Source organism: Canis lupus, chromosome 23, assembly GCF_003254725.2.
Source record: "Canis lupus dingo isolate Sandy chromosome 23, ASM325472v2, whole genome shotgun sequence".
Taxonomy (NCBI): Eukaryota; Metazoa; Chordata; class Mammalia; order Carnivora; family Canidae; genus Canis; species Canis lupus.
This window is the reverse complement of record NC_064265.1, coordinates 12,780,806-12,798,723: the sequence shown is the minus strand read 5'-3', so window position 1 is coordinate 12,798,723 and position 17,918 is coordinate 12,780,806. Positions and strand designations below refer to the sequence as shown.

The following is a 17,918-nucleotide window of genomic DNA, read 5'->3' as shown; positions in this document are numbered from 1 at the left end:
CAAATACTTATTTTTTATCATTTTTTGAACAACAGGGGTTCAGGTTGTGCAGGTCCACTTATACATAATTTTTTATATAAATACAGCAATACCATATAGTTTCTCTTCCTCGTGATTTTAATAACATTTTCTTTTCTGTAGCTTGCAGCTTGCTTTATTGTAATACAGAAGACACATAACACACAAAACATGTGTTAATCAACTGTTTATGTTGTTGGTAAGGTTTTGAGTTGACAGTAGGCTATTAGTATAGTGAAGTTATATACTATATACTATATAGTATATACTATACTATAGTATAGTGAAGTTCTGGGGAAGTCAAAAGTCATATAAAGATATTTGACTCTGTAGGGATTGGTACCCCTAACCTCTTCGTTGTTCAAGGGTCAACTGTATTTTTTAATCTTCATAGCACCTGCCACCTCTGAGGTTGTTTTGTTCATTTAGATGGATTTCCTCTTTAACACCATCCTATAGAACTATACCTTACTATACTTGAAATATTTTTAACCGTAATAATGAATTATAGAGTTTCCTTAATGTACATTTTCGCCATGCTCTGATTCTTTCACACTCCCTCAATGAGTGTGAGCCCTGTACCCTGGATGTACTCTCCTGACTTGAGTGTGTCCCACAATGTGCCGTCTTCTCTCCTGTGGCCTCTTTTTATGTCACCTACTTTATGTTCTGGCCCAAACTGCCTTCCCCATGGGTGGTGATGGGGCCAAGTGTGCTACTAGTAAATTCCAACAGGATACAAAACGGAGTGTTAGAATATAAACTATATAGCAACACGAGATCATACAAGAGGACACTAGAGTAAAAACTGCTATTGGGTGATAGGTACCACATCCTGGGAGCTGGCAAAGGGCATGGTCAACAGCATGGCAGCCTGGAAATACACACCAAGAATTTTGTGGCTAGAGATTTGTCATTTACTGCAGGCAGCTTAAAAAGATATGCCATGAGGTTCAAAAGTCAAGGGAATTTGAATCGGGTCCCCCACTATTTGTACCAAGGTGTTCCCCTAGACTAGGGAGCTCTGGACTCCTTCTACTTTTTAATTCTGCATCTTCTCCACTACTTCAAGTGAAGATGCACGTGTGCTTTGCACACTGGAATAGCTCCTGCTCATAGAAGAGTGCCTGGCACATAGTAGATCCTCAATAAATAGTCTCTGGATAAATAAACTCATGAACAAGTGAATATATTGTCTTTCTCCTCTTTTTTTTTTTTTTTTTTACACTGTTCCAGACCTCCCCTTGAGAAGGGAAAAATGTGCCATCACTGAGTCATCATAAATCCTCTCCAGATCACTAATGGTCCCTCAGCCACAGTTCACAGACCTGGACACTGAAACATTAACCATTAGAAAGAGATAATGTTTTTGGAGTCGGTGGTTGACTTAGAAAATAGTGAGTCTGCTGTGGTTAAGAATAAACGCTAGTGGCTATAGATCACAGGAAACAAACTCAACAAAGATGAGACCTCACAACCTCTTAAGTGTATGCAGGCTACATAGGTGAAATGCACTCAATTACGTAGATATTATTATTATTATTATTATTATTATTATTAATTTTGCCTCTTCTCAATCTGGCATAACCTAAATACCTCAGTGGATTTAAAATTATACAAAAGCATGAGTGACTCCAATTCCTCCTAAATCCACTGCAAAGAACAAATCCTTTAATATGCATTGCAGGTAAAATACCGTCCCCAAGTGAAACAACTGTAATCCAGGGTAAAATCTCTGTTGGCCTCATAAGCTACTTGGAAAAAAAAAAAAAGCATTAAAAGTGACTGGCAAACATACAAACCACACCAGCAAGGCACAATTACCAAGCACTGCAACCAGATTTAGTCATCTCATCTCTCTCTCATCCTACACAGTCTACCTGTTCTTTTTAAGCTTTCAGAAATTGAAGGGGAAAAGGGAGAGGCAACAGCAGATACCAGGGCTATTTTGAGAAATAAAAGGATTCAAAAGTTATAGTGCAACTTCCACTGACATAGGAGCAGATCTCCGAGGAAACCCAGGTGACTCAGAAAGTTCTCTGTCTATAACACCAGTATAAAAACTCAGTTTCCATACTTGGGCAGTCACCGTCCTCCTAGTTTCATGTACATAACTGCCTGATCAAAGTTTCGGTTGGAAGCAATCTGAACATTTCCAATCCATCTGCAGGGAGAGAGCACCAAGAAAGCTAGTCTAACCAAAGAGGGAAGCAACAGCTCCCCAGGGTGTGATTCAAACTTCAAAAGCACCCTCAAGAACCCCAAGTCCTAAGTTTCAAGGACGATTAAGGGCAGGACGCTTAAGGGCAGGACTCATCAACAACCTCTCCAAAAACCCCATTCTTCTTGCACGGACCTATGGCTCGATTTTGAAAAACAAAGTGGGGAGAAAAAAAACAAACAAAAAACCCTGTAAACAGCAGTACCACATCTGCTCCTTTCAAGTCCTGTTCACTAGGCTTCGTTGTTCCTCACACGTTACCACCAATACAAGTGGGCTGGGCACCCCTTCCCTGGACATCTCCATCCTTCCACGTGGCCGTAACTAGGCCTCCCAATGGTGGGGACAGAATGAGTGAGCAGAGAACTTAAAAAAAGCCACCCAAAGGGAGAAAAAGAATGACAATAATTCAAAGAGCAAGCTGTCCATTTCCAAAGGGGAGAGGGTGTTTAAAAAAAAAAATAAAAAAAAAAAAACTCCTGTTGCAGAGATTGGAGGTCTCGGGCCACCAACTGGGCAGGAGGTAGCACGCGCTCCGGAACGTGCGGGGAAGTGGTAGGTTTTTGGCGGCGGCGGCGGCGGCTCTAAACACCCGAAGTTTTAAAGGAAGAGAACTGCTCCGGCGGGACCGGCTCCAGGCACACAGCGCGCGCCCCGTGCCTCGCGGCCTCAGCCGTTCTCCGGAGGGCCCGGGCCCCGCGCTCCCCCCACCCCCGCGGCCCCGCCGCTGCGGGGGGCGCCCCACCTGGAGCGAGGGCGGCGCGGGGGGGCGCGTTACCTGTTCTGCCAGCCCTGGAGGAGGTTGGTGTATTTGCTGAGCACGCCCTCGAGCGCCGGCTCCCTCCGGCGGCCGCCCCCTCCGGACGGGCTGGCGGCCACCGAGCCCGGGCTGCTGCGGCTGCCCCCGCCGCCGAGCCCCGCGGCCGCCGACCGGCTGGACACCCCCCGGCCGGCCAGGGAGCAGGACGGCGAGGACCCGGCCGAGGTGGCGCGGCTGCTGCTGCGGCTGCTGCTGTCGCTGCCCCCGCCGCCGTCCGCGCCCTGGGCCGCCCTCTCCATGGTCCGTGCGCGCCCGGAAGGCGGGTGCCCGGCGCGGTGGCGGCCCCGGCGCGGGCGCTCCTGCTGCTGCTGCTGCCGCTGCCGCTGCTGCTCCTGCCGCTGCTCCTGCCGCCGCTACCGCTCCGGCGTCCGGGCCGCGCGCGGCTGCTCCAAATCCCCGGGAAACGCCTGACTCATACAGGAGGAAGGGGAGGCGGCGAAGGAGAGCTGGGAAGGAAGCCAACGGGCTGGATGCAGCTGCGGCCGCCCCTGCCCCTGCCCCTCCCCGCCCCCGCCCCCCGCCGCGGCCCCGGCCCCGGCCCCGGCGCCGGCCCCTCCCTCCGACGAGTTTCCTCGGCCGGTTCCGAGCGCGCGGCGGGTCCGGCGAGCCCTCCGCGGGCCCCTCGGCCCTCCTCCCCCGGGCCCCGCCGCGCCGCGGGCACGCCCTGCCACCCCCGCGGTCCTCCTGCCGCCGCCTCTCGGGCCCGGAGCCGCCACGGGGAAGCTCCGAGCGCGCCTCCCCACGCCCGCCGCCGCGGACCCGGAGGGCGGGGCGGCCCCACGCGGACCCCCACGCGGACCCCGCCCCGCCCGGCCTCGCGCAGGCCACGCGCGCAGCGCCTCTGGCTGCCTCCGCCGCGCCGGGCCCGGACACGCGCACGCCGTCACCTGCCAGGGGGCCCCGCGGGCCGGGCGGGTCTCCGGGCGGCCGCGAGCCCCGGGTTCTCCCGCGTGGCCTCCCGCGTGGCCGGCACGGGAGGGGGCAGGCGCCTCCCACAGGTGAGCTCGCCCGGGCACGTTCACGCTGCGGAGTTCTAGGAAACGCATGATGGACCCCGGGACCGGGGCTGAGGTGGGGCGGGAGAACTCGGGTTCCTGCAGGCACCCCCCTAAGCGGAGCGCCCTGGGCGCCTCACTCCGCCCTGGTGGACTCGGTAGGTCTGGCCAGTCCAGCCGCGCAGCTGTTACCACGCAGCACCGGGCACCTGGACGCCAGGGACTCTAAAACGAGTACGACCGAGCGAAAGGCAAAGGAAATCAACAGAAATTGACGCTCATAGTGAAGTATGTGTTCTCCACCGGCTGTAACTTCTCCCCTGCACCCCCACCCCAGGACACACTGAGCTGCCGCACCTAGGTCTCTAAATCTAAAATTGTTGCTCTTTGGCAAAAGCAGAGGAGTTGCACTCTCTCCACCCCACTAATAATTTTTGTGAGTATAAATATCCAATGCAATCTGGAAGTTTCTAAAACTACCTAGAAAAATAGCTTTGAGGAGCTCAGACACACCACATCACGCACACACGTACACACACACAGGAAACAAAAAAAAGGAGTGATAGATTGATAGGTGATCCCTGCCCAAAGGATCTACAAACCCATAAAGCAGATAAATAATTCAACAGTTTAAAAAAAAATTACTAAATGGAATAGAGTCAGCTCTCATGGAGGCAATTCCCCAAGCCTGACCCCCTCTTTCTAGCTCCATATACTTCCAGAAAGCTCTCAGAGGTGGTTTACCTCCATAGAAATGTTCATGGAGAAGCTTCTGGGGCTCATTAGAAGCCGTTGTGCCCTGAATAAATTACAACTCCAGGTGCCTGTACAATTCCAGGTGTAAAGAGAGAAAAGATCCCCCAAAGAGACTGAATGGTAGAAAAGACTGACTCTGAAACCAGAGAGCTGAGTTGGAATTTATGACCTCCATCGAGTTAGCTCTTTTAGCCTGAGTTTTCTCACCTGCAAAACAAGACCAAATGGTACAACTGGCTGTGATGAACTATGGGAGAATGTTTATTTGTTCAAAATATTTACTGCGTCTCTCTTTGGGAGTATCCTTCCTCCTCATTGACCTCAGGCTTGGCCGTAGAGCTGCTTTGGCCAGTGCAATGTAAACAGATGTAATATATGCCCCTTCCAAGCATTAGCTTTAAGAGCTATCATGTGGTTCAACCATCTTTCTCTTTTCCTTCCACCAGGTGATCAGTGTGTCCTAGATAAATGATCCCCTTCAGTTTGGGTCCTGCAGTGAGAAGACATATGGAATTCAGCAGAGCCAAAGCCAGTTAGCGTTGGCCATGTCACATGCACAAAATGTTTGTTATAAACCTCAGGGATTTTTTTAAAATATTTTTTAGATGTATTTAGAGAAAGAGCACGTACACAGGAGCAAGGGGAGGGTGGAGGGAGAAAAAGAGACTCTCAAGTAGACTCCATGTTGAGCCTACTTTTCACTCAAAGCCCAACGAGCCTGAGATCATGACCTGAGCTGAAATCAAGAGGCAGATGCCCAACCCAGGTGCCCCACCACTGAGATTTTAGGAAGCATCTTTCCTACAGCCTAACTTTGCCTAAGCCACCTGATACACAGATCCATATGTGAGTGTCCATAAAGTCCTTCACTGATGTGAAGACTGAGAAGGTGGATACATGCTGAACTATAAATATCAGTCATCATGTGCCAGAATAACATCCCTTCTTAGGGGAGACTGCCACTCTAAGTTCCTGTTGAAGTGCCATCATTTTACTTTTTTTTTTTTTTTTTTAAGATTTTATTTGAGAGAGAGCTCAAGCAAGGGGAGCAGCAAAGGGAGAGGGAGAAGCAGGCTCCCCGCTGAGCAGGGAGCATGGTACAGGGCTTGATCCCAGGACCCTGACATCATAACCCAAGCTGAAGGCAGATGCTTAATAACTGAGCCACCCAGGCACCCGCATCATTTTATTTCATATTATCTAGCCTCTACCATCATTACTCCATGCTAGCCAGCCAACCTGTGACTGGATGAGCTAGTGCAGCAAATTCACCCGAGACTTAAAAACTGACTCTTGAGATAGTCCAGTTGAAGGGGGGAGGGGCTACGCTGAAGAGAATAATCAAGGCTAGTGTGTTAGTCCATTTGGGGCTGCTAGAACAAAATACCGTGGCCGAGTGGTTAATCAACAACAAATTTATTTGTCACAGTTCTGGAGGCTGAAAGTCTGAAATCAGGGACCAGGCATGGTCAGGTCCCAGTAAGAACTCTGCAGGGCCCCAGATTTAATGTATCTTTAGGATACAATAAATGAAGGAGGGGGCTAGGGAACTCTGGGTGCTCTCTTTTGTGAGAGCACAAGCCCATTCATGAGGGCTCCACCTCCTGGATTTAGGTTCCTCCCAACACCCCACCTCCTAATACCTTCAGTGTGGGTGTAAGGATGTTGACACATGAATTTGGGAGAAACAAACATTCAGACCATAGCAGGCAGGATGGGCCAAGAGCAAGTCAACTGTGTGAGATCAGGTATGGCCAAGGAGGAGGGAATGCCTGGGTGGCTCAGTTGGTTAAGCGTCTGCTTTCTGCTCAGGTCATGATCCCAGGGTCTGGGATGGAGCCCCACATCGGACTCCCTGCTCAGCGGGGAGCCTGCTTCTCCCTCTGCCTCTGCTGCTTCCCCTGCTCCTGCTTTCTCTCTGTCAAACAAATAAATAAAATCTTAGAGAAAGAAAGAGCCAAGGAGGGAAGTCGGTATCAAGAAGTAAGTGGAACAGACGTGCTGAAAGAAGAGGTGATACCATGGGAGAGATGAGGCAGATGTTCTTCCCTCCCAGCAACCCTCTTCCCTGCTCTATTCACCTGATTTGGGCTTCTCACCCATGGAATTTTGAATTAAAAGTCACTTCTTACAGAAAGCTTTCCAGCTTTCCTGACCCATCCTAGTGTAGCAAAGATACTTGCAAAAGATTCTTGTAAAATTCGCTTTGGAGAGAAAAGGCATCATGTTAGAAAAACAATTTGAGAACAAAAGACATAATAAATCGGCAAAAATCCTTGGAATATATATGACAAAAATATTTGCAAGACATATATGTCCAATACAAGAGCTTATTAATTTACCCAGATTGCATAAATCATTAAGAAAAATAAAATACATGGATGCCTGGGTGGCTCAGTGGTTGAGCTTCTGCCTTTGGCTCAAGGCCTGATCCCGGGTTACCAGGATCGAGTCCCACATTGGGCTCCCTGCATGGAGCCTGCTACTCCCTCTGCCTGTGTCTCTGCCTCTCTCTCTGTGTCTCTCATGAATAAATAAATAAACAAAATCTTTATTTAAAAAAAAGAGAAATACAGATAGAATGACTGGAACTCTAAGAGCTATTTTAGAAGCCATACATGAATGGAACAATAAGACAAACAGCACACCTCTTAACATAATGGGCAGAATCAGCAGCCCCTAGTAAGGAGCTGACTGCCCCATCTTCTCCACATGGGCCTGGAGAGCTGGTCTGCAGTTTCCAGTACAAGCCTCAGAAGCTCCCTCCTCTGCCTAGGAATATCACTCTTGCCAATGGCACATAAAGCCTCTGGAGGATGTTCACAGACTAGCGAAGGAGTAAGTGGACACTGACCTAGTTGGCCAGATGACGTTAAGGAAGTCACCAGAGGAGAGAACACTGTCACAACCAGATGCCCCTCTGACATCAGCTTGGTCACATTTGTCTTAGAAACCGCTGGTCCAGGGGTACCTGGATGTCTCAGTGGGCATAAGGATTTCAACATATGAATTTGAGAGAAACGAATATTCAGACCATAGCAGGCAGGATGGTCTGAAGCAAGTCAACTGTGTGGGATTAGATATGGCCAAGGAGGTGGGTGGCTCAGTCGGTTAAGCGTCTGACTCTTGGTTTAGGCTCAAGTCATGATCTCATAGGGCCTGAGATCAAGCCCCGTGTGTCCAGCTCAGGTGTCTGCTTGAAGATTCTCTTCCTCTGCCCCTTTCCCCACTCACATGCACTCTCTCCCTCCATAAAATAAATCTTTAAAAAGAGAAAAAAAGCAACAGCTGGTCTGCTGTGTTCTCCATCCCACCTAAGTGGCTCAGTTGGTTAAGCAGTGGACTGTGGATTTTTGATCAGGTCATGATCCCAGGTCCTGGGATGAAGCCCCTTGTAGGGCTCGGGGCTCAACAGCGAGTCTGTTTGAGGATTCTCTCTCTTCCACTTTAGCAGACATGCACACTTTCTCTAAAATAAACCTTTTTTTTAAATAAATAAAATAACGACTTATTTAATCTTTACAACAACCACATGAGGTATTTACAGTTCTTGTTTCTATTTGAGAGATGGAGAAAAATTGGATCAAAGAGATGTTAAGCAACATTCCCCAAACCCTGATGGAGCTAGGATTTGAACTCAGGCAATTTGGCTACTGAGCCTGAAAACTCAGGCCACTACATTCAGGATAGATCCAGTCTCATTTCTTCTACTTAATGAAACCACTAAAAATACAGCTTGGCATCAGGAATTCCATTCCTATTTTATTTGTGTTCATTTAGGGATGGATTCTCCCGTCACCAGTCTGAGGGAAGCAGGGCAGGAGCTAGGGTCTCTGGCACTCAGCCAAAGGGCTTGCACGCAGTAATACCCAATCAATGTTCATTCTTTGGTGAATGAAGCCCAATTTTACCGAAGAAGAAACAAACTCTAAAGGAAGAGCCAATAGTGAAGCTGAAATCCAAGTCCAATATTCTTGCAAATATAGCCTGTTGCCTGAACTGTTGCTACGATGTATATATGCAACTTTACCATTCAGTGGGAGGATGGATATACTGCATTAGGGTGTGGACAGTCCATAATCCAATGAACAAGCAACTCCATTAGGAACACCCCAAAGGTTACACCTAGGAGCCATCAAACATGGTCATGCAACTTTGTAGTCTAGCTATATATATTATACTGTACTAATCTTTATATTGTATGTATTAATATATATTAAAATTTTATACATTAAATTTTGTGTATTATATATGATTAATATTTACATATATTGCATTTACCTTTTATATATATTATATACATTATTTTCCCAAAATGCAAGTTATGTCATTTTTCTGATGGTCAATTTTATTAAAATAGATAGACACTGGGGCTCCTGGGTGGTTCAGTCAGTTAAGTGTCTCACGCTTGATTTCAGTTCAGGTCATGATCTCAAGGTTGTGTGATTGAGCCCCGTGCTGGGCTCCATGCTGGGCGTAGGCCTGCTTAAGATTTTCTCTCCCTGGGGATCCTTGGGTGGCTCAGTGGTTTAGTGTCTGCCTTCGGCCCAGGGCATGATCTTGGAGCCCTGGGATCAAGTCCCACATCAGGCTCCCTACATGGAGCCAGCTTCTCCCTCTGTCTGTGTCTCTGCCTCTCTCTCTCTCTCTCTCTCTCATGAATAAATAAATAAAATCTTAAAAAAAAAAGATTGTCTCTCCCTTTCCTTCTGCCCCTTCTCCCCACCTCCCCCCATGCTTGTGCATGTGCACTCTCAAAAAAATAAAAATAAATTTTAAAAATAGCTGCTCATTTTTTAAAGATTCACATACATAAAGGTACAATGTAGAAAATGAAAAAATCCTTTTAACACCTTCTCAGAGAAAACCCATTAATAATTTATAGACCTCCTTCTAGACACTTTTCTATTTTTTTTTTAAGATTTTATTTATTTATTCACGAGAGACACAGAGAGAGAGAGAGGCAGAGACACAGGCAGAGGGAGAAAGAGGCTCCATGCAGGGAGCCCGACGTAGTACTCGATCCTGGGACTCCGGGATCAGGCCCTGAGCCAAAGGCAGAAGCTCAACTGCTGAGCCACCCAGGTATCCCTAGACACTTTTTAATGCACAAACATAGTTATATATTATTCAAATACAAGTTCACATTATAAAATGTATGATGATTTCTAACTTGTTTTATTGACAAATGTGTAGTATGGACAGTTTCCATTAGAGCTATATTATCATTTGTTTTCGGTGTTTTTTTTTTTAAAGATTCATTTAATTATTTAGTTGAGAGAGCAAGGGGGGAGCAGAAGGAGAGGGAAAAGGAGGAAACCAACTCCCTGCTGAGCAAGGAGCCCAAAGCAGCTGTGTCTCCAACCCTGAGATATGACTTGAGCTGAAATCAAGAGTCAGATGCTTAACCAACTGAGCCACCCAGGTGCTCCATATCATCATTTGTAACAGTATTACATTGTTTATGTGTGCTCCCCCCCAACTTAATCCTTTCACTACTGATGAACAGGAGGATGTTTCAAACTTTTGCTATTATAAAAAATGTCACTTACATAACTTTTTCCATTAAATGATTTCCTTAGAATAGGAGACAAATTGTAATGACTGGGTCAAACCATATGTATGTTATAAATATGGCTCATGTATTACAAAATTATTCCCAAAAAGTCTGAATCAGTTTTTCCTATGCTGGTCCCAAATGGATCTTCCACGTGTTTGAGCATTGGCTAGATGGTCCAGGTTGACCTTGGCTGGGACAACTGGCCTCTCACTCCTCCACAGGGTCTCTCATGCCCCAGCAGACTAGGCTGGGCTTGTTCTCACAGCACTGGGCTTCCAGAGTCAGGAAGCACGCAGAGCTTCTTGAAGCCTAGTCTGGGAACCGGCATCAGGGTTATTTCTGCCACATTTCAACAAACAGTGCTAACTCTGCACCACACAGGGAGGGAGGGGTCCATATGGCAGTGTTTTGGGTCCCTGTGGTAACTTAAAGGGAAACCTTCCCAATGTGAAGAGTCTTTCATTTCCGAAATTTCCTTGGAGCAGGAACTCATTTAAGCAAACATAAAATAGATATAAGGTTAATGAAAAATAAATAATTTCTAAAAACGGGGCACCTGGGTGGCTCAGTTGGTTAAGCATCTGCCTTCAGCTCAGGGCATGATCCCAGGATCCTGGGATCAAGCCCTGCATCAGACACCTTGCTCAGTGGGGAGCCTGCTTCTCCTTCTCCCTCTGCCCCATCTGCTGCCTATGCTCTCTCTCTCTCTGCCAAATAAATTAATTAAATCTTTAAATAATAATAATAATTTCTAAAAACAAATAGTGCTGGAACAACTGGACATTTATATGCCAAAAACTAAAAGACCTATCCTCACCCTTTATATAAAAGTTACCTTAAAATGGGGGCACCCAGATGGCTCAGTTGGTCGAGCATCTGCCTTCAGCTCAGGTCATGATCCCGGGGTCCTGGGATTGAATCCCACTTAAGGTTCCATGTCTAGTTCCCTGCTCCTGGGGTCATCTGCTTTTCCCTCTCCCTTTGACACAACCCCTGCTTGTGCTCCTTCTCTCTCTCTCAAATAAATAAATAAAATCTTTTTAAAAAATTACCTCAAAATGGATCAAAAACTTAAACATAAGGGGTGTCTGGCTAGCTCAGTTGCTGAAGCATGCCACTCCTGATCTTGGGTTATGCGTTTGAGTGCCACGCTGGGTATAGAGCTTACCTAAAATCTTAAAAAAAAAAAAAAAAAAAAAAAAAAACTAAATGCAAGATATAAAGCTGTTAGATTTTTAAAAGAAAATGTAGGAAAAATTTGTATAAACTTCAGTTAGGAAAATGGAGCAAACTATGTTGGCTTGTGTGAAAGGGGAATGTTGTCAGGCAGGGCAGAACCAAGGGTTCCAAGAGGGGAGTCTGGAATCACAGAAAATTATTCCCAGGCCTTGATATCCCAGTCAAGGAACTTGCAACTGGACTACAATTTGCCTGACTCAGCAATTAGAATTGCTGAGGCCCACTCATCCTTCTGTTCGCTCCCTTTTCTGAACAGGGATATGGAGAGCAGTTACCCTATGCCTGTTTCACCACTGTGTTGCAGGAGGGGCGGCACAGATGCCCTGCTTCTTCCATTTCCGGAGTCATGACAACTACATGCAAGGAGCTGACCTTAAGGAACCACACCTGAGGAGCTTCTCTCCTGAACTACACTCAGGTGACAAGATTCTGGACTGCGGGCTGGCGCAGTGATGGGTTGAGACCCTTGAGTGTGTTGTTGTTTTGAGGTTTTGTGTTTTTTTTTAAGATTTTATTTATTTATTTATTCATTAGAGACACAGAGAGAGGGCAGTGACATAGGCAGAGGGAGAAGCAGGGGAGCCTGACGCAGGACTCCATCCCAGGACCCCGGGACCACAACGTGAGCCGAAGGCAGATGCTCAACCACTGAGCCACGCAGGCGCCTCTAGATGACTGTGTTGTGCATATGGGAGGAATATAAATCATTTGTGGCCTGAGGGTGGGCTGTAGTGCTTTCAAAGATATGTCTGCACCTTCTGTGATATGCCTCCCCTCAAGAGCTGGAGCTAGGTTCCTCTCCCCTCGATGTAGAACGGACTTGGTAGCCCACTTCTAATGAGCATAATATGGCCAAAGTGACACAATGTCACATCCAAGGTCAGGTTAGAAAAAAAGACAGTGGTTTCTGTATAGGTGAGCCCCCTTGCCCTTTCTCTCTTCACCCATTCTAAGGGAAGCCAGCTGCCATGATGTAGGGACAGTCAGGCAGCCTAGGGAAAGGCCCACGTAGGAGGAATGAGGACACACCAGCCAATCTGTGAGTCATTTTGGAAGGAGATCTTCTGGTCTCAGCCACAAGTGACCTTGAAAGTAGATCATCAGCCAGTAGGGCTGAGGAATGACTGCAGCTCTGATGGACACCTCCATGCCAACCCCATGACAGATCCTGCACTGCAAGCACCCAGACAAGCTGCTTCCACATCCCTGCCCCTCAGAAACTGTGAGATAATCAATATTTGTTGTTTTAGGACACTAGGTTTGGGATGATTGTTATTCGGCACTAGAGAACTAATACAAAGGGCTACCTTGAAATGGTATTTTGTGATTTGCATCTCTTGGTTTTCTTTCCCAAGACTACTAACCAGCTTTTCACATCCTGAAGATATGGAGTATGAAGCAGGAAAAATAAGAGAATTCAGGACAGGTTAAATAAGACATGTCAGTGGTATTGGCAAAAGCAAAGACATAGTAAAATGGAACAGAAGTGCGTCTAGAAATAGTTCCACGTAAATATAGCCAATTGATTTTGAGAGAAGTGCAATTCAGTGGTGCTTTCTTTGCTTTCTTTTTTCTTTTGCTGCTCTAAAAGATTACCACAAATTTAGTGGCTTAAAACAACACAGATTTATTATCTTGCAGTTCTGGCCGTCAGAAATCTGAACATGGGTCCAACGAGCTAAAATCAAAATACCAGCAGGGCTGTGTTTTCCTGATCAGTTCCTTACATCTTCCAGCTTCTAGAGGCCACCTGCATTCCTTGGCTCATGGTCCCTTCTAGCAATGACATCACTCCAACCTCCTTCTGTAATTTCATCTCCTTCTCTGACTCTGACCTTCCTATGTTCCTCTTATAAGGATCCTTCCATTTACATTGGGCCCACTTGGATGGTATTTTCAACAGGTAATACTGGAACAACTGGACTCTCACATGCAAAACAAATATGAACCTTGACCTATACTTAGACGTTATACAAAAATTAACTCAAAATAGATCATAAATCAAAATGTGTAAGAGGAAGCTCCTAAAGCTTCAGAAGAAAACATAAAAGAAATCTTTGTGAAGTTGGATTTAGAGAAACAGTTCTTAGAAACTACATCAAAAACACAATCTATTGTTAAAAATAAAAAAATTTTGACTTTGCCAAAATTAGAAAATTTTACTCTGCAAAGATACTGATAAGAGAGTACCTGAAAAGACAAGCCGTACAATGGGGGCCATATTTACAAATCATATATCTGACAAAGGACTTGTCTCCCAAGTAAGTAAAGAACTCTTGAAATGCAGAAAAAAGAAAATAAACAGCCTTATTTTGTAAACGGTAAACAATTTAAACAACCACTTCAGCAAATTATATGTACAGATGGCCAATAAGCACAATGGAGAGATGCTCACCATCATTAGTCACTAGGGAAATGCAAATCAAAACTATAATCAATACTGCATACCTATTAGCATGTCTATACACACATGCACACCTGCACACACACACACACACACACACACACACCACAAAAATTGGCAAGACTAAGGGTTGGTGAGAACTGAAAGTAACTGGCATTCTTACGTGTTGCTGGTAAGAATGCAGAATAGGATAGCCAACTTGGAAAACTCTTCGGCAATGTCTTTTCTTTTTTAAAATTTATTTATTTATTTATTTGAGAGAGAGCACGTGAGCACACAGAGGGAGAAGCAGACTCCCCACTGAGCAGGGAACCCAACGCGGGGCTTAATCCCAGGACCCTGAGATCATAACCCGAGCCAAAGGCAGATGCTTAACCAACTGAGCCACCCAGGTGCCCCTGGCAATATCTTTTCAAGTTAAACGTACACTTACCATATTTATCTAAGGGTAATGAAAATCTGTATATGAATGATTAACAAAAAACCTGTGTGTGAATGGTTAAAGCAGTTTTATTCATAATCGCCAAAACCTGTAAATAACTCGAATATCCCTCAATTGGAGAATTAACTAAAAACAAAATAAAACGGTGACACCTTCATACAATGAATAACTACTCAGCTATAAAAGAGCAAGCTGCTGAACCATGCAACAGCACAGGTGAATCTCAAATGCCTTCTGCTAAGTGAAAAAAGCCAGACTCAAACACACACTATATGATTCCATTTATTTACCTCTCGAAAAGGCAAAAAACTGTAGGGATGGAGAACACATCAGTAGTTGCCAAGGGTTAAGGATTTGACTAGAAGAGATAGCTGGAGACAATATTTTGGAGGAAAAGGGTAGGGTAATGGAGGTGCTCTGTATCTTGATGGTGATGGTGTGGTTATAAGCACTCCATGCACTTGGCAAAACTCATAGACTGTCCACCAAAAAGAATACATTTTATTAAATGAAAAATTTTAAAAGAGGTAAAAAATACATATGAGGTGAAATGTCCTGTGTTCCCTCATGAGTTAGGAAATGGATACCCTATCTCAGGGAATAAAAGGATAGTTGGGTGGGAGGATAGATGGATGGATGGATGAATGGATGTCTGCCTTCCTACATACTTATTATGATCACCTGCTCAAATTTTTAGGTTCCTCGGGTGATATTACTCAGACCTTTTGGGTAGGAGTACACCCCCTCAGCTACAGTGCAGTGAGCAGCTGAGGCTAAATGAGATGCCAAATGTGAAAGCTCTTTATAAAGTGAAAGTGTACTACAAATGCCAGCTATGTCACTGCTGAAGGAACAATCTACATATTCATTTGTTCTGCAACAATGTCAGCCTCCTGAAAGGCCACAAAGCAAATACTGCAGGTTAAAAAAAATCCGTAGAGAGGTGCCTGGGTGGCTCAGTTGGTTCAACATCTGACACTTGATCTCAGCTCAAGTCTTGATCTCAGGGTCGTGAGTTCAAGCCCTACTTTAAAAAAAAAAATCCATAGAGAATCCCACCCTGTCCAAAGATGAAGTAACATGTAGGTACACATACATGTGGATACATGTATAACACAAGGTCACTACTAATGACCACCTGTAACCTGTCTCCTTCCCAACCTTCCCCTGTTGGATCTCCTGTCAGATCCAACTCACCATCTGACAAAATGTTCTCTGAAGGATTGGAAACAGAGGATGAATCCTCAGCATTTCCCTGACTAGGAAAATGAAACCCAGAAAAAAGACGAGATTTCCCCAGGATCACGCTGTGAGTTGGTGGGGGATTAGGGGGTCAGCCGTCTTATGGTAGAATGTTCCTGACTGTATCCCATTTCAATTGCCGTTTTAAGTATGGCACACAATTCTTCCAAGTCCCCAGCAGACCAGCCCAAATAACCAGCGTGACAGATTACAGAACCAGGCAAATATTCCAGAGACTTAAAAAAGGAAAAACCAGTTTAATGTTCCTATAAAGGAAAACAGCTGTCCAAAGAAATCTGTTTAAACTTAACAGAGCATTGTTAACTTTCTTTTTGCCTCAATCTGCTGGGGAGCACCTGATTTCTCTCTGCTCTTCCATGCAAGACAACAATGACATGATTATGGGTTATTTTGCCTGAAGTGTTTCTCAATCTCTAAATATGAGCCAACCTATGCTCTGATCAGAATTTTTTTAAATATAAATTTCCAAGGAAAGAAGGGGTTTAGTGGACGTGAATGCTTTTATCTACAGGTCTCAGAATTGGTTTTCCTAGAGTTTAAAAAGAGACAAGATCGCTCTGCAGAAAATCTATAATGCACCTTTGTACGCTCAGTCTAAGAAAAGAGAGGGAATTCCAGAAAGAAGCTGCCACCTCATGTTGATGTTTCTTTCCAGATTAAATCTAACATTCAAGTTGATTTCTATAGGCTGAAAACTGCTGAAGAAAATAAAAGTGCCTAAAGCAGAAGACCGAAAAGCAGTAAACGAGGAGATCCTACTTTCTCCACTCCAGAGGGCACGGAACTGAAAAACAAAACCAAACAAATTAAAAACAAATAAATAAAAGCATGGCCAGTATCTCTGGACAGGTAGAAAGCTCATTTTTGTGAGAACTGCATTCTAGCCCGTAAGGGGTCATGAATCTGGGAGAACTAGAACTGAGCAAAATAAAAGGGTTTCCACCCTTCTCTCCATTGGGTTTCCCACTCAGGATGGGCTAGAATGCAAAAGAGAGGAAATCACTTATGGAGATTGATCTTGGTGCAAAGGTGGGTGCTGTATTTATCCATATCATGCCCCTCTCACAGATGAATGGTTTACTTCCTGACAAGACACATTTAGGATCATCATATGCTTGAATTTACTAGCAGGTATTACATGGTAAATTATTTCTGGCTATAAAAGCATGCCCGATTTATGTGCATGGCAGAGCCCTAAAAGTATGACTATTACAGTGTCAATAGACAGTATTTAAGTGCTAATAGTCTCCTTATGAACATTTATGAACATCATTCATTTTTAAGGAGACAGAGAAGATTTAGTGAATTGGCAGATGTCAGACAGAAGAATTTTTGATTTTACTCGATCTCGAATAGCCTGCTTACAATACATTTCATCAAACAAGCATTTTGGCATGGGAGTTGGGAAAGCTGTGACACCGTGGCATTTGGGGTCCGGTGGGCTTGGGTGGGCATTTGGCTTTGCCTCTTCCTTGTCACGGGGGCAAGTCTCTCTCGGAAACTCAGTGTTTTCATCTGAAAAATGTGGATGACAGTACCCACCACATGGTGCTATTATAAGGCTCATGGAAATTATATTTTTTAAAAATCCTTCAGATCATTCATAGCATAGGTTGGCTTATATTTAGAGGCAGAGAATGGCTCATACTTAGAGGTTAAGAGACACTCCAAGTAAAATAACCCACAATTCATGCCACTGTTACCTTGCATGGGAGAGCAGAGAGAAATCAAATGCTCCCCAGCAGATTGTAGCGAAAAGAAAGTTACAATTCTCAGCTAATGAAAAGGAAGAAAAGAGGAATGTCCTCACCATCAGCATATCTCACCACTGGTGCTATACCCTGTCAAGTGAAAACTATTCACAAAATGTCCCAGAGTGCTGTCTGTTGATGTCTTGCTAACAAGAAAGAAGTGTTAAACAGAATCTGAGCAGACACAAGCATTGGATTTATTGACTCTTTGGACGGGAATTTCACAACTATATTAATTTGGAACTGCAGTAATTGAGCTACTTAATTCTATCACCTGCAAAATCCATAAGCAAAGTCCGATCTCCTTATTTGTCCCTTTTATTTGATATTTTTCAAGAATTTTGATCAGTAAATACCAAATATAGTCCTGCAATAATTTGAATTTCCTGTTTTATAGCTGTTCTTTCCATTTGGCTCCCAAGCATTTCAGTTCATATTGGGAATTCCTC

The 17,918-nt window shown here is 45.0% G+C and overlaps 1 protein-coding gene across 2 annotated transcripts in view; it reads right to left on the bottom strand.

Moving 5' to 3' along the window:
* Positions 1 to 3,313, bottom strand: part of OSBPL10 (oxysterol binding protein like 10) — a 296,485-nt gene extending 293,172 nt beyond the window's left edge. For both annotated transcript variants that reach the window (XM_025461091.3, XM_049100041.1), the window contains exon 1: positions 3,018 to 3,313. In XM_025461091.3, coding sequence (XP_025316876.1) covers positions 3,018 to 3,298 — 281 coding nt within the window. In that variant the 5' untranslated portion in view covers positions 3,299 to 3,313. The remainder of the gene's footprint in view (positions 1 to 3,017) is intronic.
* Positions 3,314 to 17,918: the final 14,605 nt, after the last annotated feature.